This window comes from Budorcas taxicolor, chromosome 3 (assembly GCF_023091745.1).
Source record: "Budorcas taxicolor isolate Tak-1 chromosome 3, Takin1.1, whole genome shotgun sequence".
NCBI classification, from domain to species: Eukaryota; Metazoa; Chordata; class Mammalia; order Artiodactyla; family Bovidae; genus Budorcas; species Budorcas taxicolor.
Window position 1 is genome coordinate 92,454,070 of NC_068912.1, and position 27,548 is coordinate 92,481,617.

The window sequence follows — 27,548 nt, forward strand, 5'->3', positions numbered from 1 at the left end:
GGATGTTTTCTCACTCACAGCTTCTAGCTAGTGGTGAATTTCTGGAGGCCTAGCCCTGCCGGGAGGATTTGGGTCTGGAAGCTCTCCAGGTAGAGACTGAGCTGACATCCCCAAGGAAACCTGGGCCTGCTCCTTCCCTCAGCACTGAGGGTAGAGTAGTAAATACAATGTTGCTCTTAGCTGGGTGCAGTGCAGAGCAGGGAAGGGTCAAGTGGACAGAAGAGTATCCTCCATGTATTAAGTACAGAGAGGAAGGTTAAATGGGGCACTGGGAGCATGGAGAGAGGGCAGCTAATTCTGTTTAGAGAGGTCAAGAGGAATTCCCCAAGCAAGCGATGTCTGTGCTGAAACCAGAAATACAGAAGCTGCTGCTGCTGCTGCTAACTCGCTTCAGTCGTGTCCGACTCTGTGCGACCCCACAGACGGAAGCCCACCGGGCTCCCCCATCCCTGGGATTCTCCAGGCAAGAACACTGGAGTGGACTGCCATTTCCTTCTCCAATGCAGGAAAGTGAAAAGTGAAAGTGAAGTCACTTAGTCGTGCCCGACTCATAGCGATCCCATGGACTGCAGCCCACCAGGCTTCTCCGTCCATGGGATTTTCCAGGCGAGAGTACCAGAGTGGGGTGCCACTGCCTTCTGCAAAATACAGAAGAGCAAGCAGTAAACAGCCCAGTGGGGTCAGTGGTCCTGGTGGAAAGAACCACGTATCCAGAGAACTTCAAGCCAGAGAGTGCATGGCTCATGAGAGAGAAAGAGAGGAGAGAAGAATCACAGACGCTCAGAACTGTGAAGTGCTTTAGAAAACCTCTGAAACCACTTTATTTTGTAAGCAGGGAAACTGAGACCCAGAGAAGGGAAGTGGCCTCAGGTCCATTCTGCTGTTAGTAATCTCTAAGGAGTTGATTCACAAAGTGTAAGTTTACGCCTCCTGAGGCATTTATGTACCTGTGTGTTAGGACAGAAGGGAGAACGACATGAAAGTGGTTGTCGCCTTCAAAAAGGTGTCAGCCTTGGCCAGCAGCCCACTAACTTTATTTAGAGAAAGAAAAACCGGCTCCAAAAGATGTTCTCTTTCTGAGCATCTCAGTGCAAATACCACATGCGGTGCCCACAAAGTGCAAACACTTGCCTCTTCAAGCCATGATAACTCTCCTGTGTATACAGCATTTTGCCAGGTACAAAGCAATCTTTATCCCTGGTGTCAGTTGTTTTTTCTTATCATTGTTTGTTTTAAATGGGCTATTTTGGGAGCAGTATTAGATTCACAGTAAATAAACAGAAAGTACAGTGAGTTCCCATATACCTCCTGTTCCCACACATTCACAGCCTTCTGCAATAGCCATATCCCACCAGAGTGGTACATCTGTTACATGGATGAACCTATATTAACAAATCCTTATCACCCAAGGTCCATAGCTTACATTAGAGTTCACTCTTGGTGCCGTATACTCTATGGGTTTTGACAAATATGTGATGTATGTATTCACCATTACGGTATCATAAAGAATAGTTTTGCTGCCCTAAAATCTTCTGTGCTCCACCTGTTCATTTCTCTCTCTCCATGGGCAACCATTCATCTTTTGAGTATTTCCATAATTTTGCCTTCTCTAGAACATCATATAGTTCTAGAATCATACAGTATGTAGTCTTTTCAGATTGGTTTCTTTCACCAAGGAATATGCATGTAAGAAACCTTCATGTCTTTTCAAGACTTGATAGCACATTTCTTTTTAGCATTAGATAATATTCCATCATCTGAATATATACCACAGTTTATTTATCTGTTCACCTAGTGAAGGACATCTTGGTTGCTTCCAAATTTTGGCAGTTATGAATAAATAACTGAATGTTTGTATCCCCACAAAGTTCATACGATGAAACCTAATCCCTAATGATGGTATTTGGAGGTGGTGGTGTTGTGAGGTGATTAGGTAATTATAGCAGGGCCCTTTGAAAAATCAGATGACTATATTTGTGTGGATCTGTTTCTGGACTTTCTCTTCTTTATATTGATCTATTTGTCTATTCTTTTGCCAATATCATATTCTTTTGACTGCTATGTCTCTATAAAGGCTTGAAGTCCAGTAGCGTCAGTCCTTCAACTTTGTTTTTCTCCTTCAATATTGGGCTGGCTATTCTGGGCCTTTTGCCTCTTTGTATAAACTTTGAAATCAGTTTTTCAATATCCACAAAATAACTGGCTGGGATTTCGGTTGAGATTGTGTTGAATCTACAGATTAAGTTAGGAAGTATCGGCATCTTGACAACATTGAATTTTCCTATTCATGAACATGGAATATCTCTCTATTTAGCTCTTCCTTGCTTTCTTTCCATCAGAGTTTTATAGGTTTCCTTGTATAAATCTTCCACATATTTTATTATTTTTATACCTATGTTGTTTTTTTTAATTTTTATTTTTACTTTATTTTACTTTACAATACTGTATTGGTTTTGCCATACATTGACATGAATCCATCACAGGTGTACATGAGTTCCCAAACATGTGCTAATGTAAACAGTATTATGATTTTAGTTTCAGATTCCAATTGTTCATTGCTGGTATCAGTTCAGTTCAGTTCAGTCGCTCAGTCATGTCTGACTCTTTGTGCGTCCATGGACTGCAGCATGCCAGGCCTCCCTGTCCATCACCAACTCCCAGAGTTTACTCAAACTCATGCCCATTGAGTCGGTGATGCCATCCAACCATCTCATCCTCTGTCATCCCCTTCTCCTCCTGCCCTCAATCTTTCCCAGCATCAGGATATTTTCAAATGAGTCAGCTCTTCACATCAGGTGGCCAAAGTATTGGAGTTTCAGCTTCAACATCAATTCTTCCAATGAATATTCAGGACTGATTTCCTTTAGGATGGACTGGTTGGATCTCCTTGCAGCCCAAGGGACTCTCAAGAGTCTTCTCCAACAACACAGTTCAAAAGCATCAATTCTTCAGTGCTCAGCTTTCTCTATAGTCCAACTCTCACATCCATACATGACCACTGGAAAAACCATAGCCTTGACTAGACAGACCTTTGTCAGCAAAGTAATATCTCTACTTTTTAATATGCTCTCTAGGTTGGTCATAACTTTCCTTCCAATGAGTAAGTGTCTTTTAATTTCATGGCTGCAGTCACCATCTGCAGTGATTTTGGAGCTCCCCCCAAATAAAGTCAACCACTGTTTCCACTGTCTCCCCATCTATCTGCCATGAAGTAATGGGACCAGATGCCATGATCTTAGTTTTCTGAATGTTGAGCTTTAAGCCAACTTTTTTACTCTCTTCCATAAAAGTGAAAGACTTTTATCAAGAGGCTCTTTAGTTCTTCTTCACTTTCTGCCATAAGAGTGGTGTCATCTGCATATCTGAGGTTATTGATATTTCTCCTGGCAATCTTGATCACAGCTTGTGCTTCTTCCAGCCCAGCATTTCTGATGGTGTACTCTGCATAGAAGTTAAATAAGCAGGGGGACAATATACAGCCTTGACGTACTCCTTTTTCTATTTGGAACCAGTCTGTAGTTCCGTGTCCAGTTCTAACTGTTGCTTCCTGACCTGCATACAAACGTCTCAAGAGGCAGGTCAGGTGGTCTGGTATGCCCATCTCTTTCAGAATTTTCCAGTTTGTTGTGATCCACACAGTCAAAGGCTTTGGCATAGTCAATAAAGCAGAAATAGATGTTTTTCTGGAACTCTCTTGCTTTTTCGATGATCCAGCGGATGTTGGCAATTGCTGGTATATAGGAGAGCAATTGACTTTTGTGTAATAACCTTATATCTTACAAACTTGCTATAATCATTTATTAGTTCCAGTAGTTTTTTGGTCAGTTCATTCAGATCTTCTACATAAACAACTGTGTAATCTACAGAGACAGCTTTATTTATTTTCCCCTATATGTGCACACGTATTTCCTTTTCTTTTATTGCATTAGCTAGAACTTTTGATATGATGTTGAAAGAGTGGTGAGAGGGGACATTGCAGAAGATCACTGAGAGGGCATGACTACTGGTTAACCTGTAAGCTGGACTTGGGCAATCAGATGCTCCTCACCTTTTCCCCTGTCCTTGGAGTCTGTGCTCTGCTTGCCTCCCCCATGCTACAATCTACCCTAGTATGCAGCCTGAGATAGTACTATGGTGTTGAGACCATCCAGATGGCCCCTATGTCACACAGCAGATTCCCACTGACTATCTGTTTTACATATGGTAGGGTTCATGTTTCAATGCTACTGTCTCAATTCGTCCCATCCTTCTCTTGAGGTTTCTTATTTAGCCTTGCATTATTTAGAAGTGTTTTGTTTAATCTACAGGTATCCTGGAGTTTTCCAAGTATTTTTCTGTTTGATTCCTCTGTGGTCTCAAAGCATATATGACTTTTTAAAATATTTTTTAATGTATGTTATATGACCCCAGATGTTGTCTATCTTGGTGAATATTCCATGTAAGCTTGACAAGAATGTATATTCCACTGTTATTAGGTAAAGTGGTCTACAGATGTCAATTCCATCCAGTTGGCCAATGGTGCTAGTGAGTTCTCCGACATCCTTCTGGTTTTCCGCCTGCTAGATCCATTTCTGATAGTCTCCAACTATTACAGTGGATTTGTCTGTTTCTCCTTTCAGTTCTATCAGTTTTTGCCTCGTGTATGTTGATGTTCTATTGTTAGGCACATACACGTAAAGCCTTCTTGGAAATTGACCCTTTTATCATTATGAAATGCCTTTATCCCTGATAATTTTCCTTACTCAGAGGTTTGCTCTGTCTGAAATTAATAGAGCCATTCCAGCTTTCTTTTGATTAATATTAGCATAATGTGTCCTTTTCCTATTCCTTTACTTTTTTTTTTGGAAAGAGTTGTTATGTAAACAGTTAATAGAATTACATGATCTATATCTACAATCACTGGCCCTACTACTCTTTTCTTTTTTTATTGTAATAAATTACACAAAACATAAAATTTACCATTGTAACCACTTTAAGTGTATAATCCAGTGGCATTAATTTACCTTCATATTGTTATCCTACCAGTCATTGTCGTAAGACTTTTCATCTTGTGAAACTGAAACAATACTCATTAAACAGTATCTCTCAATTCCCCTCTCTTGCTAGCTCCCAGCAACCACCATTACATTTTCTGTCTTTATGATTTGGACTTCTCTAAGTGCTTCATGTAAGTGTAACCATCATAGCATTTTTCTGTTTATGACTGTCTTATTTCACTTAGCATAGTCCTCAAGTGTCTTCCATGTTGTAGTGTGCTATGGGATTTCCTTCTTTTTTTGGATGAATAATATTCCATTGTATGTATATAACACATTTTGTTTATCCCTTCATCTGTTAATGGACACTTGGTTTCCTTCCACATTTTAGGTATTTTGAAAAACCTGCTTTTCTTCTGGGAATCTGAAATTTAGGTACATGCTAGACAGGGTATGACCAACCTCCATTAGAAACCTTGGGCATTGATCTCTGATAGACGATATTTCACATGTGTTGTTACAACTTGTTGCTGGAAGAGTTAAGTGTGTCTGTGTGACTCCTCTGGGAGAGGACTCTGGGAAGTTTCTCCTGTTTTTCTCTGGACTTTGACCTCGTGTACCTTTTCCCTTTACTGATTTTGTCTTGTATACTTTCACTGTTATAGCACAGCTATATGAATATGGCTATATGATAAGTTCTCTGAGACTTCCTACAAATTGCTGAACCTTGGGGGTGGATTGCCAATACACCATGTTACACAAGCGGCCTATAAAAGTTTCAAACCTTTAGTAATTCTGTTATTTTCAGTGGTATATCAACCAGCACTTTGGAAGCTGACAATCGTTTATACCTACAAAGTAGGTATGTGCTTAGTTACTCAGTCGTGTCCAACTCTTTGTGACCCCATGGTATGTAGCCTGCCAGGCTGCTCTGTCCATGGGGTTCTCTATGCCATGCCCTCTTCCAGGGGATCTTCCCAACTCAAGGATCAAACCCAGGTCTCCCGCACTGCAGGTGGATTCTTTACCAGCTGAGCTACCAGGGAAGCCCAGAGGACAGTATACTATGCAGGATTTCCCAAACTATTTTGACCAGGGAACACTATCTAGTAAAGCATATCTATGGGATTTCGTTCCCAAAGAACACACTTTGAAAAACACTAGATTAGTCAGTAACCTCAGGGACCTTCTCTCCTCTGTTTGCTGTGTTCATGCCCTGGGATTTCCACAGCCGTGTCCCAAGGTGCCCCTGCCTGGGCAGGAGGATAACACTTGTGCTTGGGCAGCCAAGTGCTGGGTAGGAAGGATCAGTGCCCAGGAGAGGTCCAGGCAGAGATCCAGGAGTTGAGAAGGGAGGGAGAGCGGGAGAGCTGTAGGGATCTGAGCTGGTGTCCCAGGGGAGGCCTGAGAGCAGACCCTGCTGATGAGGAACGGTGGCGATGGAGGGGAAGGGCGTCAGCAAAGACAGAGAAGGGAAAGCACAAGGGATGTACAAGAGCCAGCAGTTCATCTGGAGGCAGATTATCCTATACTAAAGGGTGCTGCTGCTGCTGCTGCTAAGTCACTTCAGTCGTGCGACCCCATAGACGGCAGCCCACCAGGCTCCCCCGTCCCTGGGATTCTCCAGGCAAGAACACTGGAGTGGGTTGCCATTTCCTTCTCCAATGCATGAAAGTGAAAAGTGAAAGTGAAGTCGCTCAGTCGTATCCGACTCTTCGCGACCCCACGGACTGTAGCCTACCAGGCTCCCCCATCCATGGGATTTTCCAGGCAAGAGTACTGGAGTGAGGTGCCATTGCCTTCTCCGAGCTTTAGCATTATTCCTTCCAAAGAACACCCAGGACTGATCTCCTTTAAAATGGACTGGTTGGATCTCCTTGCAGTCCAAGGGACTCCCAAGAGTCTTCTCCAACACCACAGTTCAAAAGCATCAATTCTTCAATGCTCAGCTTTCTTCACAGTCTAATCAGGTGGCCCAAATATTGGAGTTTCAGTTTCAACATCAGCCCTTCCAATGAATAGTCAGGACTGATCTCCTTTAGGATGGACTGGTTGGATCTCCCTGCAGGCCAAGGGACTCTCAAGAGTCTCCTCCAACACCACAGTTCAAAAGCATCAATTCTTCCACGCTCAGCTTTCTTCACAATCCAACTCTCACATCCATACATGACCACTGGAAAAACCATAGCCTTGACTAGATGGACCTTTGTTGGCAAAGTAATGTCTCTGCTTTTCAATATGCTATCTAGGTTGGTCATAACTTTTCTTCTAAAGGTATAAATATGTATAATTGAAATCTACAAAGTGGTAAAGTATGTTTTGCCTTTCCTTTCCAATTGCAGATATGTGTTAGGAATTGGGATTCTTGGTGCTATAGCATCAACACCAGAAGATAGAATCATTTTATTATTCTACAAACTAATCCTTATTTTAAATGAATAGCAATGAGTCTGATATATCTTCATTACTGATTGATCACAGCTGTTCCTTTACCCTCACTGGAAAACTTCCAGGTATGTATTTGCATAAATCAGTTCATTATTAATTTTATATCTTATTATTTCTTAATTTTTAATAACTTTGATTTTCATTTTATTATCATAATTACATTCTATTACTGGCAAGCGATCATGGTTTTCCATTCCATGGAGTCAACGCAAGTTTCTCTTCAAAACAAATGTGTTTAAGTTTTAAAAGTGACCTCACAAAATCACAAAAAGAAAGAAGAAAAAGGGGGATCAATGGAAAAATTGCAGTAAGTAAATATGGGTGATGGTGTGTGGGATTTCATCATATTGTTCTTATTTTGTGTGGGCATACTTGGAATTTTGAATAATAGAAAAGTTAGTTGAGAATCTAATTTCTGGCAGCATGTCAGACTTCTGCTCACTAAACAGTTAGCTATTCCATGAAATAACTATTTTAATGTACTGCTTTCATAAGAGTTGGGGCTTCCCTGGTGGCTTAGACAGTAAAGCATCTGCCTGCAATGTGGGAGACCAGGGTTCGATTCCTGGGTCGGGAAGATCCTCTGGAGAAGGAAATAGCAATCCACTCCAGCACTCTTGCCTGGAAAATCCCATGGACGGAGGAGACTGATAGGCTATAGTCCATGGGGTCACAAACAGCTGGACACGACTGAGTGACTTCACTTCACTTTCATAAGAGTTAAAGGAAAATCCCCAAGCATTTACACATATGTATATACATGCACATAATTAATATCATTGGGTAAAAGCAAAACAGGGAACTGGGTAAAACAGTCCTGGACAAATAGTTTAACAAAAGTTAGAGAAGCCCTGAGGGGAAGCACCATTGCAAGCTCTGTGTTGGTGAATCTATGCTCTGAACCAGCTGTAGAATAGGGCAGCTGATTCTGAGATTCCTGTATTAAGATGGAGACTCCTAAAAGGATATCAAAGTGATCCCTTATCAGCAGTGACTCTGGAAGATTTTCTTGCTTCTGGAAGGTGCAAGAGCAATGCATCTCTGAAGTATCCCCTGTATCTTGGTGTCAAACATGGCCATGTACTTTTGATAAAAGAGCCAGAACTTCACCGGCAGTCCAGTGGTTAAGACTCCATGCTTCCAGTGCGGGGGGCATAGTTCCATTCCTGGTTGGTGAGCTAAAATCCCACATGCCCTGCAGCACAGCCAAAAAGGTATTTTAAAAGAGAGTCAAGTAGAACCTTTTAGAAAAGACAACATATTTAGATGCTGAGAATTTACACAGACGAGGATGAAACTAATATGAGCTCACAAAAATTATCAACACACAAACAAACCACCATGAGTGAGAATCAACAGAAACAGCAATATTTAGATCTTCAGGAATTTCAGACATTAGAATTATCAATAAAAACTATTTAAATAACTACAATACAACTATGTATTAAAGGTTTAAAGCATTCATGGGCTTCCCTGGTGGCTCAGAAGAGAAAGAAGCCACCTACAATGCAGGAGACCTGGGTTTGATCCTTGGATTGGGAAGATCCTCTGAAGAAGGAAATGGCAACCCACTCCAGTAGTTTTGCCTGGATAATCCTCATGGACAGAGAAGCCTGTTGGGCTACAGTCCACTGGGTCTCAAAGAGTCAGACATGACTGAACAGCCAAGCACAGGCACCCTGGTGTACCCTGACAGCAAAGATCAGCTTCCACTAGCAAGTTATTAAATCATTTGCCTTCCTGGATTAAAAAAAAGCATTAATAGGCTATCCAGAATAATTTTTTAAAGAGTCAAATGGAAGTTTTAGGAAACAAATACACAATTGTTGAATTAAAGACTGGGGGAATATGTTAAACAGCAGACTAGGAGCTACTTGTTCAATAGCGTGGTGTATATATATATATACAAAGCTTAAAAAGCTGATAAGAAAAAATAAAATGAGTTAAAAGCAACAACCAAAATAAAATTAAATGAATGTATAACTTTGAACTAGCAAGAAAAAGTAGCTAGTGAAAGAACGGAAAGAAGATATAAAAGAGTCATGGAGGTAATTAAAGTGAAAAAAGATGACTGAACTGTCTACATATAGAAAAATAAATGCATGTAATATAAATGAGTTAGAAGCCCTTCTGAACTAGAAGAGTAAGAATCTCTGAAAATCCACTTCAAAACGCATGAGGACACTGGCAGAAGTTGTCAAAATCAGCTTCTTTCAGTGTTCTGTAAATTAACCAAAGAAAGGTTTTTTGATCACCAGAGAAGTGTCTATTTAATGAGAACTGCTGAATCTTGGTAAGAACAGTGAGCTTTGTGGTGTTTTAATTTGCTCTAGCCCTATTCCCCTCTTCCAGCTCCAAGGCAGCCTTGAAAAATTTAGCTTTGCAACCATGGTTGTTGTGAAAATTAAGAATTTAGTAACCACTGGAAGGGAAGAATAGGTTTGGAGCCCTTCAAAAAGTCCCAGTTCCAGAGAACTGTCATTATGTGACTAGTCTGATATCGCCTTTGGAACGCTCCATTCCCAGGTCTTGGTTTTATTTGACCTGACTCAGCTCACTCTACAAAAACAGTGCATCTGCCAAAATAATGAGTGGCAATTCTGTAACATTGCATCATCCTGAGATAATAATGCAAGGGCCAGCAGCTTTCTCCCTGGGATGGATGTCACTCAGGGGTGTTAGAGACACTTTCAGAGCATGGCTTAGTTGTGTGGTTGCCAGCTTTCCTCTTTGTGGAAAATCAGTGGATGCTGTCAGGAGGAGAAGGGGTCGACTGAGGATGAGATGGTTGGATGGATCACCAACTCTATGGACATGAATTTGAGCAAGTTTCTGGAGTTGGCGATGGTCAGGGAAGCCTGGAGTGCTGCAGTCCATGGGGTTGCAAAGAGTCGGACACGACCGAGCGACTGAACTGAACGGACTCTGTCGGGATCATGTGCAGCGTCTAACAAGGCTCCCACTTTTCAGACGGTCCCTCCACCCCAAACCCTGTCCATCACAGCAAGGCTTTCTCCTCCGTTTCCCTTCTTCCCTCATTCTTCCTCCATTCTATCTGGGTGAGGGTGGGGTGGGTTCTATCTCTCACTGGTTCATTCCCCGCTCAGAGCAGTGTGTGTATCCATTGCTCAGTTGGGTCTGACTCTTTGCAACCCCATGGACTGTAGCCCACCAGTCTCCCCTGTCCGTGGGATTTCCCAGGCAAGAATACTGGAGTGGGTTGCCATTATACACACATTACTATATATAAAATAGGTAACCAACAAGGGCCTACTCTTTAGCACAGGGAACTCTACCCAATATTCTGTAATAACCTATATGGGAAAAGAATCTGATAAAGAATGAGTATATGTATATGTATAACTGAATAACTTTGCTGTACATCTGAAACAAACACAACATTGTAAATCAACTGTACCTCAATAAATTATTTTTTAAATGTCTTCAGACGTAGCCAAATATCCCCTAGGAGCAAAATAGTCCCCAGTTCAGAATTGCTGTTTTAGTTAAACCAGTACAGTTACATTTGATGCTTGTTTCATTTTTAGCCAAAACTTACATATCTTTATAATTAATATATCACTGCAACTTTTATTTCTATTTCCAAGAGGAGAAATATATAGTCTATGTATTATTACCTCTTTCCAACATAGCTGTGGGGTTGTTGTTGCCATCTGACTGGAGCGGTCTGGTTCCAAAACTCTATCCTGAGGGCTGCTTTCTGGGACCACTCTTGGTACCAACAGGCCTCAGTGTGGGTTCCTTATCTCATGGGAGTACTTTGTTGGCAAGTGTGAGTCCAAGGACCAGGAGTGAAGGACGAGAGTTGTAGAACAGGGCGGGAAGGAAACCTATTGCATTATCAAACTGGCCACTGCCAAAAGCATTTGGTTGTTTGATTCTGCAAGCCAGTTTGAAAGCTGTATGAAATATCTGAGGAGAGTCCATCTAAGAGGAAAAAGAGAAACATGTACTCGGTTACTGATTCCATTGGTCTAAGATTTGTCCCATGAGGCGCAGACCGCTCCCCACTTAACGCACTTCTGGGCTGCGCTATCCCAGTGCAGCCATTCCCACGGTCCCATGACCCCATGACACAAGCCTTGATGCCGGAAGGGAGAAGCCTGTGATATGGACTTGAGGTGATGCCCACTTAGGTTACACCTGCTGAAGCTGGAATAAGGTCTGTGGTGGTGAAATTAGCAGCAGGTGCAGCCAAGAGGGTCGGACATGGGCCATAAGAGGTGTTTGAAACACTTGCACATATGAATTTGTGTGTTGTAATGCATTCCTGGTACCTATTCAACCAAAGCAACCTACACATACATACATGACTTCAGTTTTCTCTTTAGAAAATGAGGATAGTCTCCTTGAGCTTGCTGGATTGTTCAGAGAATTAAAGAGCTGCATGTATAAAGCCTGATCACAAGGTTAGTCCAGTAAATACACTGTGTGTGTGTGTATAATTATTTCATTAGTCAGGATCTTCCTGACCCAGGGATTGAACCTGTGTCTCTCATGTCTCCTGCACTGGCAGGCAGGTTCTTTACCACGAGTGACACCTGAGAAGCCCATCAGTCCGATGTAAGTCATTCTAGTGAACTGTGAAGGCCCAGTGCAGTGAGGCGAGTCACAGCTTCCACCTTGTGTGGGCAGTGATGTTGGCTTACACTACTAAGACAGTCAGAACTCGATCACTCTACAATTAACCTTTGGTGAGCAGATATCGTGTCCCTGATTTTGGGCTGCCCTGAGGACCCAGAGACCAGAATCATTCCTGATCCTTCCCTGCAAGTCACTCACAAGCCCGCAAAGATGGGCAAATAATAGCAACTGCTGCGATTTAGGCAAATACAGGGCACTATGAGAGCAAAAGAAATCCTCTGAGGCGAAGGAGGGCATTCCCTTGGAGGAACAAAGTGTACCCACATCTGAGGGATGTGTAGGTCTTACCCAAGCAAACACTGGGAGCAGGGGCAAAATGTTTCTCACCAGATCACTCAGTGCAACTTCATCGCTTACTGGGCTCCTGTGGTTGTCAAGGCATTGATCAGATGCTGTGCGGGGGACACAGGGGAAACACAGGGGTAACACCTCTCACTGCCCAGAGACCATAAGGCAGACCGTTGCAGGAGTGAAGAAACACAGTACACACATAGGGAGGTGTCTCTATGAACAGACATCCTCCTGACCCAGATCACGGGCATTCAACCACTCAAAAAGTAATTGACTTGCATCTCCCTCCCTGGTTAATTAGACTTTTAAAATAAGTAAATAAATAATTTTTTTAAAGAATGGCCAAGAATGGGAGGATTGATGGTATTTTTTCCTTTTTACAATTGTCTTTCCTTAAGCTGTTCCATATTTCAATAAGAAAAGAGATATAACCAAATATAAAGTAAACCCCACTCTAGCTAATTCTCTGCTTCCCCTACCCCTGACCCGGGAGCGAGGTGAGCCAAAGCAGACCCTCTCAGCATCCCCATCGCTCCGCCCCGGGCCACCTGCCTCTTTAAGAACCCGATCTTCTCCCTTAGGTGTGTGGCGCAGGGAGTGAGCTGTGGATGGGGCTGATTGTTGAGGTCTCGGGAAGTGAAGTCTCCGGGAGCTGCTGTTTCTTTAAAGGGGCGGAGCTCTGCCCGGAGGAGGTGGAGAAGGTTTGCCCCCCGGATCTCCGGTTTCCGGCAACTCGGTGGGACCAGAACTAGCGCGGAGAATCTGAGGCCCCAGGCTTACCGAGACAGGTTGGACTCCTAGCGCCCCCGAGGTGAGGCAGCGGGGTCTGCGAGGCCTGCCGGGGACTGAAAGACCCCGGGATCTATCCACCTGGGTCGCTGCGGCCCAGCTCCTCCTCCTAAAACACTACCCGTGCGTCTTGGGCAGCTCTTTCCCAGACCATCCTGGGCTCAGGGGGCCCCAGGCTGCAGGGTTCCCATTACTCCAACGCCTACTAATTGCTTCGCTGTGCACTAAGCGCCTCACACTCACTTGTCTCAGTTAATGGCACCCAACATCGTGTGAGTAGGTACAATTATAAAATCCATTCTCCTGATGAGGAAACAGGGGCTGAGGAGCCCATAGTCAAAATAGCCAGAAGCAGCAGAGTCAGGACTCAAACCCAAGTCTGTCCAACCCCAGAGCCTGTGCCCTTAACCACGGGCTAGGCTTACGGTCTTTGCTCTTCAGGGCTCTCATAGCCATCTCTTTCAAATCCCTGTCTCCCCTTACTCATCCTTCCGTCTCCAGGCTGCACTCGGCCCTTAAACGCCCACGTTATAAGTGAGATTGGATGGAACCAGTGGACCCCTGTTCGCCAACCTCCTTAGTTTCTTTATAACATTTTTGATAGTAACTGATGCTAAATGGTTATCTTTGTATAAACCTATCAAATCCCACTAAAAAAGGACACAAGGGAAAGCAACACCATTTCTAACCCTAAAATAAGATGTTTGCAGATACTGTATTATGGTATCCTATGAAGTGTATTTATTTTTTCCTTTTAGACCTCTGCAGATTATCTTCCTAATAATTGGGAGACGACCCACTGACTGAATGGCAACGGTAGATGACTTGCAGTTTGAAGGTACATCATTTGAGTGTCCACCTTTTATGATTAGCGTTTCTGTAGTAAAAGCAATGGATTTCGGTTGGTATACTGGCACATATATTAAAGAAGATTATTTCACACATCTTCATAAAAGAATATTTGCCACAACAGGTTATTCCATTTGTCCGTATTAGCTGTTCTTTTTTGCCAAATAGCCCTCTAGGTTGGTAATATTGTAAATTTAGTGCAGATTACAGAAATTGTTTATAGAGTTCCTGCTTTAGTTAAACACGCATTTATTGAGCACCTATTTGTGCTTAGAACTCTACTAGGTACAGAAGATCAAAAGTTAAAGGGGATTTTTTTTTTTTACACTGCTGAGTAGATGAACGTATAAAACGATTATTATGATGAAACATAATCAAGGCATTCCTTCATTAAATCAATAAGTCTTTCATGAGTGTGACCATTGTTCTCACTGTCAGGGTAGAAGAGTGAATAGTCAATGTCTTCCTTTATAAAGCCCTCAGTCTAGTGAGGGAGACAGTCTTTTGTTAAATGATCTTTTAAATATACATCTACAAACTATTAGCCCTCGTAGCTCAGTTGGTAAAGACTCTGCCTGCAGTGCAGGAGACCCTGGTTCAATTCCTGAGTTGGGAAGATGGCAACCCACTCCAGTACTGTTGCCTGGAAAATCCCATGGACAGAGGAGCCTGGCAGGCTACAGTCCATGGAGTTGCAAGGGTCAGACACGACTTAACAACTAAACCACCAAGCTATTAAAGTAATGAAAGAAAAGTTCATAACTCAGCCCAGAGCCTGACATAAGCTAGGGATTGATGAATGCTCATTTTGTCTTGTAACCACTTGCACGCACACGTGTGTGTGTGCATGTGTGTGTGCACTCAGTTGTGTCTAACACTGTGACCCCATGGACTATAGCCCTCCAGGCTCCTCTGTCTATGGAATTCTCCAGGCAAGAATACTGGAGGGGGTTGCTATTCCCTTCTCCAAGGGATCTTCCTGACACAGGGATTGAACTTGAATCTACCACATTGCAGGTAGATTCTTTACCGTCTGAGCCTCCAGGGAAGCCCATAGTATTTCCTAAATGGCAGATACTGTTCTAAGTGCTTTACAAATAAATCCTTTCATCCTTATGTCAACTTTATAAAGTAGTTATTTTACTCTCCCTATTTTACCAACGGGGAAATTAAGGTACAGAAAAATTAGGTCATTTGCCTAAAGGTTATAGTAAGTGGTAAGGAAGAGTTTGAACCCAGGCATCACAACCTATGCTATTCCTACCTAAGGAAAACAAAAAATGTTTGAAGCAAAATCCACTTTATCAGCCAATACTGTCAACACTGCCTTCAAAATACATCCAGCACCTGACCACTGCCTACCACCTCTACCATTCTCCTACCATAATCAAGGTCACCATCACCTCATGTCTGGATTATAGCCCTTTCCTTCCTTCAGATCTTCCTACATCTTCCCTTACCTTTCTACTGTCTTTGTTTTGCATCCAGAGTAGTCTTTTAAAACCAAGCCAGATCATGCCATTCCTCCAAAGCCTTTCAGTGGCTCCATCTCGCTGGGAGTGGAAGGTGGAGCCCTTTCTGCGCTTAGGAGGCCCTTATGATCCAGGCCTCCTCTGCCTCCGATTTCATTTTGTACTACTCTGGCCCTTTCTTTCTGCCTCCCCACATGGGCCTCATCACTGTCCCTCCTAGACACCAGGTACACTTAGGGCTTTCGTGCCATCCTCCTGCGTAGGACACTCTTACCGCAGATAGCCATATGACTCGTTCCCTTGCTCGGCTCAAATCTCACTTCATTCCAGAGGCCTTCCTTGATCATCCTATCTGGGAGTACAGGGCATGAAAGTTCAAGTCTAAAGAACAGCCTGTGCAGAGTACTTGAGAAGAGTGGGAGTGTGTTTCATCTTTTTCCCCAAGGAATTAAAGGAAGGCCAGTGTACCAGAGCACAGATGGAGGGGGAGGCTGTCGTAAGGTCATATTTGAGGGGAGGCAGAAGCTGAGTCACACAGGACTTAATTGCTGTTTGGAAGAGAACATAGGATGCTGTGGGGGTCATGGAAAGCTTCTCCGAGGAGGAATGGTGTTAAATGAAAAAGTGGAGGTCAGGGTCCTACAGATGGGAGAAGTGTCAGGAAAGGAGCAGAGGCAAAACACAGCAGAAAATGTAGAAGCAGGTGGTGTTGGTGGCAGAAATAAGCACACCCGTCTTGCTCTTAAGGGGCTGAGATGGACAAGAATGACTACTTCGGAGCAGAATGTGTGAACAGTCATGTGCAAGGCACACACATCCTACATACAAATCAAGCTAGGCCGTCTGCTGTTCTTCATACACGGGACACGTTTTTCATCTTCTGGGTCTTGCTCATCCTATACCCCTTGGCATCAGATGCTGTCCCCACCCTTCTCATAGGGCAGCTTGAGGAGTTATCTCCCTCCCTTGAACCTCTTTGGACTTGGTACCTCTAAAGTGACAGTCTCCGTTCCTCCTTCTGGCATGTCCTTCCTCTGGTAAACTACTGCTTTTTAAACATGAGACTTAAATATATCTTCCTTGGTCTGATTCTCTCAGGCAAAGTTATAACCATTTTTTAAAATGTCAGTGCCCTGCCCAGTCAATAAATGATAGCTATAAAAATATTTATTGTTACCTCATATCATCCTCAACATTTCTGTGAGATAAGTATTATCTACATTTTATAGTTGAAGAAACCAAGACTCGGAGATATGGAGTAATTTGCCCAAGGTCATGGAGTGCTAGTTTATCTTAAACAAAGGACCGTCTCACTTCAGAGCCTCATGCTGCCAAAACCCTGGAGATGGAAACTTGAGTAATTGTTATATATCAGCCATCTCATTAATGTCAGTCACTTTATTTCTCTCCACAGACTATTTGCATAGCTGAAAGCCAATAAGATTGGGCTCGGTTATGCAAGCGCCCCATCCCACTGCCATGCTTCTAGGGTTAGAGTGGTGCTCTGTTGATACCCTTCCTTTTGTTGTTGTTGCTGTTTCGTAGCTAAGGTTTATCTGACTCTCTTGCACCCCCATGGACTGTAGCCTGCCAGTCTCCTTTGTCCAAGGGATTTCTCAGGCAAGAATACTGGGGTGGGTTGTCATTTCCTTCTCCAGGGGTTTTCCCGACTTTTCCCTAGACCTGTCAAATTCCACAGCTACCCTGAATTTTATCTGAGTGGCTAAATAAAGTTTGTTAGGATGCCTGGAGATAGGAAGTCATGAGCATTGCTGGTGGACATGAATGGGCAAGGTTCATGGAGGGCAGTTTACCAATATGGCTCAAGAGCCTTAAAAATGATTTGTACCCTTTGACCTAGTGATCACGCTGATAATGTTCATTGTTGTTGTTCAGTCACTCAGTCATGTCCGACTCTTTGTGACCCCATGGATTGCAGCACGCCAGGCTTTCCTGTCCATCATCTCCCAGAGCTTGCTCAAACTCATGTCCGTTGAGTCGGTGATGCCATCCAGCCATCTCATCCTCTGTCATCCCCTTCTCCTCCTGTTTCCTCCTTCAGTCTTTCCCAGCATCAGGGTCTTTTCTAATGAGTCAGCCCTTCGCATCAGGTGGCCAAAGTACTGGAGCTTCAGGTTTAGCCTTCTAATGAATATACAGGATTGATTTCCTTTAGGATTGACTGGTTTGATCTCCTTGCAGTCCATGGGACTCTCAAGAGTCTTCTCCAGGACCACAGTTCAAAAGCATCAAATCTGTAGCTTTCAACCTTCTTTATGGTCCGACTCTCAGATCTATACATGACTACTGGAAAAACCATAGCTTTGATTATAAGGACATTTGTTGGCAGAGTAATGTCCCTGCTTTTTAATATGCTGTCTAGGTTTGTCATAGCTTTTCTTCCAAGGAGCAAGTGTCTTTTAATTTTGTGGCTGCAGTCACCATCTGCAGTGATTTTTGGAGCCCAGGAAAATAAAGTCTGTCACTGTTTCCTTTGTTTCCCCACCTATTTGCCATATGATGGGACCGGATGCCATGATCTTAGTTTTTTGAGTGTTGAGTTTTAAGCCAGCTTTTTCACTCTCCTTTTTCACCTTCATCAAGTGGCTCTTTAATTCCTCTTCACTTTCTGCCATAAGGGTGGTGTCATCAGCACATCTGAGATTATTGATATTTCTTCTGCAAATCTTGATTCTAGCTTGTGTTTCATCCAGCCCAGCATTTCTTGTGATGTACTCTGCATGTAAGTTAAATAAGCAGGGTGACAATATACAGCCTTGGTGTACTGCTTTCCCAATTTGGAACCAGTCTCTTGGTCCATGTCTGATTCTAACTGTTGCTTCTTGACCTGGATACAGGTTGCACAGGAGGCAGCAGAGGCAGGTAAGGTGGTCTGGTATTCCCATCTCTTTAAGATAGTGTTCATTCTAAGGCAATAAGCCCTAAAACTGTCTCTGTACAGATACTCTTAACAGTGTTATTTGTTCTAATAAAAGTGGGAAGCAACCTAAACATCCAATAGCAGTGGAATAGTTTTATTAACTTGTGATGTCTCTCTCCTAATCTTCCTACCTCCAGCTCAATGACTACTGTGTAGACACATAAATGTTCATTATAAACACTGATATAACATGAAAAAGTCATTTTTGTATAATCCCCAGTAGATGGAGCCGCATACAAAATTGTTGACATAGTATGCTATCACATCCTAAGTCAGTGTTTGGCAGTTGTAGGCATATAGTAAATATTTGTTGAATGAGTGATCATCACTGGTATGAATCTACTGTACAGAGAAAAGGAAATATACCAAAAGTTAATAGTGTTAGTTTTATATGGGTGGGACTAAGAGTGATTTTGGGGAGCTTCCTGGGTGGCTCAGTGGTGAAAAAAAATCTGGCTGCAATGCAGAAGACACAGAAGTCGCCAGGAGTTTGATCCCTGGGTCAGGAAGATCCCTTGGAGGAAGGCATGGCAACCCACTCCAGTATTCTTGCCTTGGAGAGCCCCGTGGACAGAGGACCCTGGCAGGCCACAGTCCATAGCGTCGCACAGAGGCAGGCACAACCGAAGCAACTAAGCACCACGCACGCACGCAGGAGTGATTTTTATTCTATCGTTTCCACTTTCATCTTTGTCTCCATGTTCTCTGTAGTGATCACATAGGACTTATTGGAAAACAATAACTTCCATTAGATTTTTTTTTGAACTTGAATCAAAGAAGAGAGAGTTAGGTTGGTTACTTGCTATGGGCTAGGCACTCTGCTGAGGACTTTACTTATGGTAATACTCCTAACTTTCCCCCAGTTCCTTAAATATTATTCTCCCTATGGAAGAGATGGGAACACTGAAGCTTATCGAGGTTAAGTTACTTACCCAGGCTTGAATACTTTGTAATTTAACCAGGACTACAGTTCAGGTCTGACTTCAGATTCTGTTGTCTTTATGATCATTTTTCTGTGTCAGTTTGTTTTCTATGAGATGTTTTTTAGAGCCTTTTGCCATTTGTCTCAAATAGGGTCTATAGCAAAGCTGAGGTTGTAACAGCTCGACTTGAAATTAATAGTAAGATCTCTGATACCCTTGTGCTCTAATTGATTTCAGAATTTGGTGATACAACCACTTCCCTAGCAGCAAACCCAGATGCCACCACAATCAGCATTGAGGATCCTGGTGAAACCCCAAAGCATAAGCCAGGACCCCCAAGAGGCTTGGGGAGAGAAGAAGATGATGAGTTACTAGGAAACGATGACTCTGACAAAACTGAGGTTTGGACTTGTGTTTGAAAATTTTTTTTTTCTTTTAACTTTAAAAAACCTCATCCATGCATTTATTGCAGTTTCCTGTGTGCTAGGAACTTTTTGGCCAGCCCAGTAGTATTTCTAGTGATATTTTATAAATGGATCATGCTTTTGATTCACTAGAGGAATACTCGATTTGTAGCAGTGTGTTCACAGGCTTATGAAATAGTGGAGTGCCGGCTGTGCTTTGTGGAACTCCATGAAATACCAAAATAAGTACCAAAGTTTATGCCAAATTAAATACCATTATATACTAGATATCACAGCAAGAGCTCAGACTTAGGAGCCTGAGTTTGAGTCCTGGTCTGGCCAGTAGTAATAGCTCTGTGGTCTTGGGTAAGATATTTTAATTTCCCTAAGCCTGGATTTCCTCATCTGAAAGTAATATATTGACTCTTCTCATCATTATAATCACAATAGCTGACATTTATTCAGTGTTTACGGAGAAGGCAGTGGCACCCTACTCCAGTACTCTTGCCTGGAAAATCCCATGGGCGGAGGAGCCTGGTAGGCTGCAGTCCATGGGATTGCGAAGAGTCGGACATGACTGAGTGACTTCACTTTTCACTGTCATGCATTGGAGAAGGAAATGGCAGCCCACTCCAGTGTTCTTGCCTGGAGAATCCCAGAGACAGGGGAGCCTGGTTGCCTGGGCTACCGTCTATGGGGTCGCACAGAGTTGGACACGACTGAAGCGACTTAGCAGCAGCAGCAGCATTCAGTGTTTAAATAGCTGCCAAACATCATTTGAAGTTCTTCACTTGGATCATCTCATGTAATCCTCAAAACAACCCAATATGCAAGGAAGTATTCTTATGCTCCTTTTACACCTGATCTTAGCCAAAAGGCCAGGAAGCAATCCTGTACTTGTTTTATAAATGAGAAGCCTGAGGCACAGGGTTTAAGTGACTTGCCCCAGGACATGCAGCTGGCAGGTGCAGAGGGAACTTTAAACTGAGGCAGTCTGAGTCCTTCTGTACTAGAGTTGTTGTTTAGCTGCTAAGTCATGTCTAACTCTTTGCGACCCCGTGGACTGTGGCCTGCCAGGCTCCTCTGTCTATGGGATTTCCCACACAAGAGTACCAGAGTGGGTTGCCCTTTCCTCCTCCAGGGGATCTTCCCAACCCAGGGATCAAATTTACATTTTCTGCAATAGCAGGTGGATTCTTTACCAACTGAGGCACTGGGGAAGTGCCAATAATTAATCTAATCCTCCCTATAACCCTATAAGGCAGATCTGTTAGCTATACTTTTTTAGATTAGGGAGACTGAGATGAGTCTAGTGATTTGATGAAGCTGCCCCCTAGTGGAGGGACCAGGATTAAAAACCTTTTGATTAAACTTCAAAACTGATGCTTATTTTATATCACGCAATGGCAAGAAGTGAAGAGGAACTAAAAAGCCTCTTGATGAAAGTGAAAAAGGGGAGTGAAAAAGTTAGCTTAAAGCTCAACATTCAGAAAACGAAGATCATGGCATCCTGTCCCATCACTTCATGGGAAATAGATGGAGAAACAGTGGAAACAGTGTCAGACTTTTGGGGGGGCTCCAAAATCACTGCAGGTGGTGATTGCAGCCTTGAAATTAAAAGACGCTTACTCCTTGGAAGAAAAGTTATGGCCAACCTAGATAGCATATTCAAAAGCAGAGATATTACTTTGCCAACAAAGGTCCGTCTAGTCAAGGCTGTGATTTTTACAGTGGTCATGTATGGATGTGAGAGTTGGGCTGTGAAGAAAGCTGAGCATTGAAGAATTGATGCTTTTTGAACTGTGGTGTTGGAGAAGACTCTTGGGAGTCCCTTGGACTGCAGGGAGATCCAACCAGTCCATCCTAAAGGAGATTAGTCCTGGGTGTTCATTGGAAGGACTGATGCTGAAGCTGAAACTCCAATACTTTGGCCACCTGATGTGAAGAACTGACTCATTGGAAAAGACCCTGATGCTGGGAGGAGTTGGGGGCAGGAGAAGGGGACGACAGAAGATGGGATGGTTGGATGGCATCACTGACTCGATGGACGTGAGTCTGAGTGAACTCTGGGAGATGGTGATGGACAGGGAGGCCTGGCGTGCTGCGATTCATGGGGTTGCAAAGAGTCGGACACGACTGAGCGACTGAACTGACTGAACTGAGGAACTGGGTGTGGCTATGGTAAAAGTGATAGATGAATGTAGAGGAGTTTGGTCTTTCGTATTTCTTCAGTTTCTCTTAGATCCTCTCTCTTTCTCTGTCTGGGTGGCTAGAATAAGGAAGTTCTGTGTTCATTATGTTTTATTTTACCTCTGACAGTTACTTGCTGGACAGAAGAAAAGCTCCCCCTTCTGGACATTTGAATACTATCAGACGTTCTTTGATGTAGACACTCACCAGGTCTGTAAACCACTTTCACCTTTCTTTTGATGTATGATGCACACTTAGTTCTTCTGCTGTTAAACAGTCAAGTAATGTGACAGGCATTGCATACTGGATATGGTCTGCAAAAGTAAAGGGTTATTGGCACTTGAAAATACTAAATGAAATAATAAAAAGATAATAAATAATAAAAGCTCTAATAACTGTTTCAATTTTGCAGTAAACTTTACACTAAACTTTAAGAAAAAAATCATCTGTAGGTTTACCGCTATGCTGTTTTGCAGGTCTTTGACAGAATAAAGGGGTCTCTTTTGCCAATACCAGGAAAAAACTTTGTAAGGTTGTATATCCGCAGCAATCCAGATCTCTACGGTACGTGTAGCACCGTTTTAGTTCTTTTTCATGTACCGGCTAAATGCAGATGAGGGTGTGGGTTGCCTCGAAAGCTGGCGAAGCACACTGTTGGTGGGGCATGAGCGTTTTGTTTGTCTCTTCTGAGCTTCAGTAGCAGCTCTTGCAAAGAATTTTGGAGAAAATGCAATTACATGTTTGATTAATGCCATAATGACAAGAATAGTGTGTCCTTTGAAAGACTTCAAATGACATTACAAACTTGGGACAAATTAAGTCACTTCATATAGAGGAGATTATTGATTTTAACTTGGGAGAATTTGGTGGTTGGGGTGAGTGTGGAGGAGGCTCTCTTATACTTACTCATTGATATGCTGAGTTCCAGCCCTGCCCCTCAGACAGGCTGGCTTCCCCTTGGGAGTTTGTAAGGGGATGAGCCTAGGGATTGGTGTCATCCCAACCTCCCTGCTGTCTGAGGAGGGGCCAGAGGTGCATCCGGTGCTTCTGAGGGAAAGGGCTCCAACACTGGTGACGTCTGTGTTTGCGGGGAGAAGAGAGCCAGATACTCGGTGCTTCTGTGTGCAGGTGCTCTGTGCTAGACTTGGTGTACGTGGGCACAGCTAGTTCTTTCAACGACCTCTGAGGTAGGTGTTATTATCCCCGTTTTTCTCATGAAGAACCTGATGCTCAGTGGTGTTCAGTAATGTATATGTTCAACCCTAAACAGTAAGTTTTAGAGCAATTATACATGTTGATTATAAGAGGAAAAGGAATTCATGAGAATCTGTTGTGTACCAATCAGTACATACAGTCTTTAATCCTTTCAAGAGGGCAATGTATTAAGTGCTATTATCTCTGTTTTCCATGTGAGAAAACTAAGATTAGAAGCTGTCAAACTAAGAACTCCCATTAGCAACATTATGGATGAACTGGGAGGGTATCATACTTTAGTTCAATAAGTCAGACAGAAAAAGACATGCTGTATGATTTCACTTATATGTGGAATATAAGAACTAAAACTGGTGAATCTAACAGAAAAGAAACAAATTCACAGATATAGAGAACAAACTAGTAGTTACCAGTGGGGAGAGGGAAGGGAGGAGGGGCAGGATAGGGGTAGAGGGTTCAGTCACTCAGTCAGTTCAGTCACTCAGTCGTGTCCGACTCTCTGTGACCCCATGAATCGCAGCACTCGAGGCCTCCCTGTCCATCACCAACTCCCAGAGTTCACTCAGACTCACGTCCATCGAGTCTGTGATGCCATCCAGCCATCTCATCCTCTGTTGTCCCCTTCTCCTCCTGCCCCCGATCCCTCCCAGCATCAGAGTCTTTTCCAATGAGTCAACTCTTCGCATGAGGTGGCCAAAGTACTGCAGTTTCAGCTTTAGCATCATTCCTTCCAAAGAAATCCCCGGGTTGATCTCCTTCAGAATGGACTGGTTGGATCTCCGTGCAGTCCAAGGGACTCTCAAGAGTCTTCTCCAACACCACAGTTCCAAAGCATCAATTATTCGGCACTCAGCCTTCTTCACAGTCCAACTCTCACATCCATACATGACTACTGGAAAAACCATAGCCTTGACTAGATGGACCTTAGTCGGCAAAGTAATGTCTCTGCTTTTGAATATACTATCTAGATTGCTCATAACTTTTCTTCCAAGGAGTAAGCGTCTTTTAATTTCATGGCTGCAATCACCATCTGCAGTGATTTTGGAGCCCCCAAAAATAAAATCTGGCACAGTTTCCGCTGTTTCCCCACCTATTTTCCATGAAGTGATGGGACTGGATGCCATGATCTTTGTTTTCTGAATGTTGAGCTTTAAGCCCACTTTTTCACTCTCCTCTTTCACTTTCATCAAGAGGCTTTTTAGTTCCTCTTCACTCTCTGCCATAAGGGTGGTGTCATCTGCGTATCTGAGGTTATTGATATTTCTCCTGGCAATCTTGATTCCAGCTTGTGCTTCTTCCAGTCCAGCGTTTCTCATGATGTAGAGGGTTAAGAGGTACAAACTGCTTATGTATAAAATAAAAAAGCTATAAGGATGCAGCACAGGGAATATAGCTAATGTTTTATAACAACTAAAAATGGAATATAATATTTAAAAATTATGATGCACTATGTACACTTGAAACTTATGTAATATTGTATAATAAACTGACTATTTATTATAAATAGTTAAAGTAAAACTGGCACCTAGTTTGGGCTTCCTAAGTGGTGCCAATGCAGGAGACGTAAGAGATGTGGGTTTGATCCCTGGGTGGGGAAGATCCCCTGGAGGAGGTCTTGGTAACCTACTCCAGTGCTCTTGCCTGGAGAATTCCGTGGACAGAAGAGCCTGATGGGCTAGAGTCCATGAGGTCTCAAGGAGTCGGACGGAACTGAAGCGACTGTATACCCTCGCAGCACCTGGTTTAGTGTTAATATAAAGCTCCTACTTACTCTATTAAACTGGTGTTTTTAAGCTCCAGAAACTTTTCATCAAATGTTATGGATGTTATCCAATATTTAGAATCAGTTAAAGTGGAACTTGGACTGCACAGAGATCCAACCAGTCCATTCTGAAGGAGATCAGCCCTGGGATTTCTTTGGAAGAAATGATGCTGAAGCTGAAACTCCAGTACTTTGGCCACCTCATGAGAAGAGTTGACTCATTGGAAAAGACTCTGATGCTGGGAGGGATCGGGGGCAGGAGGAGAAGGGGACGACAGAGGATGAGATGGCTGGATGGCATCACGGACTCAATGGACGTGAGTCTGAGTGAACTCCAGGAGTTGGTGATGGACAGGGAGGCCTGGTGTGCTACGATTCATGGGGTCGCAAAGAGTCGGACACGACTGAGCCACTGAACTGAACTGAACTGAAAGTGGAACTGCTCTAATGGATGCTGAGGAAAGTCTCCTTTCCACTCACCTCTGATCCTGAAACATTCTTCTTTGCACAGCACTATTAGCCTCATAAATTCATGTTGTTCTAGTTGCTAAGTCTTTTCTGACACCTTGAGACCCTACAGACTGTAGCTCAACAGGCTCTTCTCTCCACAGGATTCTCCAGGCAAGAATACTGGAGTGGGTTGCCATTTCCTCCTCCTGGGGATCTTCCGGACCCAGGAATCTAACCCGCATCTCCTGCATTGTCAGGCAGGCTCTTTACCACCTGAGCCACTGGGGAAGCCGTCATGAGCTCACAGACATGCTTAAAAAGAGAAAGTACAGGATCTCTCTGGCAGTCCAGTAGTTAGAATTCTGCACTCCCAATGCAGGCAACACAGGTTTGATCCCTGATCAGGGAAGACCCCACATGCCACATAGTGCAACCAAAAAAAAAAAAGTACAACTAGAAAAAAGAAAGTTTTTTAGAAGAGAGGGCTGACCTTCTCTTGGGGTGGATTGGAGGAAGGTGGTTAGGAGCAAGATAACAGAAGAACCAGTCTACAGGATCTGAGGGAGAGATGAATGAACTTGACTACATTTACACCAAAATTTAAAATTTCTATACCACAAAATAAACCATAAACAAGGAAAAATAAATAAACCACCGACCAAAGATAATATTTCAGAGCACATAACCCACAAAAGGTAAAAATCAAGAATACATGTAGAGTGCCTACTGATTAGAAGAGTAAAACCAATTATAAATTCTAGCAAAAAATAAGCAATTCACAGAAAAGGAAACCCGAATGGCCAATAAATACATGAAAATACGCTTAGCTACACCTGTAATAAGGCTTCCCAGGGGGCACTAGTGGTAAAGAACCTGCCTTCCAATGCAGGACACCTACGAGATGCAGATTCGATCCCTGGGTTGTGAAGGTCTCCTGCAGGAGGGCATGGCAACTCAAGTATTGCCTGGAGAATCCCATGGACGGAGGAGCCTGGCGGGCGACAGTCCATAGGGTCACAAAGAGTCAAACACCAGTGAGGTGACTTAGCACATGCCTGTAATCAAGGAAATAAAAACTAAAACAGGATATCATTTATGTGCATCAGTTTAGCCATCATACAACTTGGCTTGTCTTCGTTTATTCATTCAGTTAACAAATATGAAGCACGCACTATTCTAGGCACTGGAGGTACAGCAGTAATAAAAACAGACAAAAGTCCCTGCTCAGAGGCAGTTTATAATCTAAGTTTAACAATAGACAAAGAAAATAGGTAAAATACACAGTATGCTAGTGATAAATGCTAAGGTAAAAGTTTAAAGGCAGAGAAGAGAGACTGTAAATGTTTATGTAGGTGGGTGGATTTGAATCTCTTAAAAAATTTAAAAGGTGGATTCTGAGTAAACACCTGAAGGAATTGGGAGCAATGCAAGTAAGTATCTCAGAGAAGAGCATTTGAAAAAGAGAGTTCTGGGATCTCTCTGATGGTCCAGTGGCTGAGACTTTGTCCTCCCAATGCAGGGGCCCCACTTTGATCCCTGTGCAGTGAATTAGACCCCGCATCCGTAACTATGACCCAGCACAGCCAAGTGAATAAATGGAAGAGAGAGCTCAGCATGTACGAAGGCCTCGAGGCAGGAACTTGCCTCATGTGCTCAAAGAACGGTGAAGACACTAGTGTGAATGGGCTGGAGTGAACAAGGGCGTCTCGTAGATGAGGTCAGAGGGCAGTGTGGAGGGACACATGTAGGGTCTTAGAAGCAAGTAAAGACTTGGGCTTTAGCTTGAATGAGATGCCACTGAAGGGTCTAAACAGAGAGGAGCTGTAACTCAGCTTTTCATAAACATTGATATCAAATGTTGCCAAGGATATGGAGCCATGGGACCTTGTGTAAAATGTGGGTGGGTATGTAACTGGTACCACAAATTGGAGCAGTCTGAAGATGCTCCTGCCCTATAGCTTAGCAGTTCTCCTCCTAGATAAATAAGAAGACATATAGAAGGGCATTATTCTTCATTGCCTCCTCATTGCTTGTAATTAGCAAATATTTGGAAATGACCAAAGTAAATATGCTGTGTTCATATACAGAATTCTGTAGGTTTTAGAAATGGATTTAATCTATAAGCATCAACAAGGACACATCTCAGAACAGTAGTCGATGAAGCATGTTGGAGAAG

General features: G+C 43.1%; 1 protein-coding gene across 3 annotated transcripts in view; it reads left to right on the forward strand.

Moving 5' to 3' along the window:
• Positions 1 to 13,074: 13,074 nt before the first annotated feature.
• YIPF1 (Yip1 domain family member 1) overlaps positions 13,075 to 27,548 on the forward strand; it is a 35,947-nt gene continuing 21,473 nt past the window's right edge. The window contains exons 1-5 of one of the 3 annotated variants that reach the window (XM_052636867.1): positions 13,108 to 13,191; positions 13,928 to 14,007; positions 19,592 to 19,755; positions 22,078 to 22,158; positions 22,425 to 22,512. In XM_052636867.1, the coding sequence (XP_052492827.1) occupies positions 13,977 to 14,007; positions 19,592 to 19,755; positions 22,078 to 22,158; positions 22,425 to 22,512 (364 nt within the window). In that variant the 5' untranslated portion in view covers positions 13,108 to 13,191; positions 13,928 to 13,976. Of the gene's footprint in view, positions 13,192 to 13,927; positions 14,008 to 19,591; positions 19,756 to 22,077; positions 22,159 to 22,424; positions 22,513 to 27,548 lie in introns of all 3 variants that reach the window. The other 2 variants (XM_052636869.1, XM_052636868.1) reach the window with 2 other exon arrangements.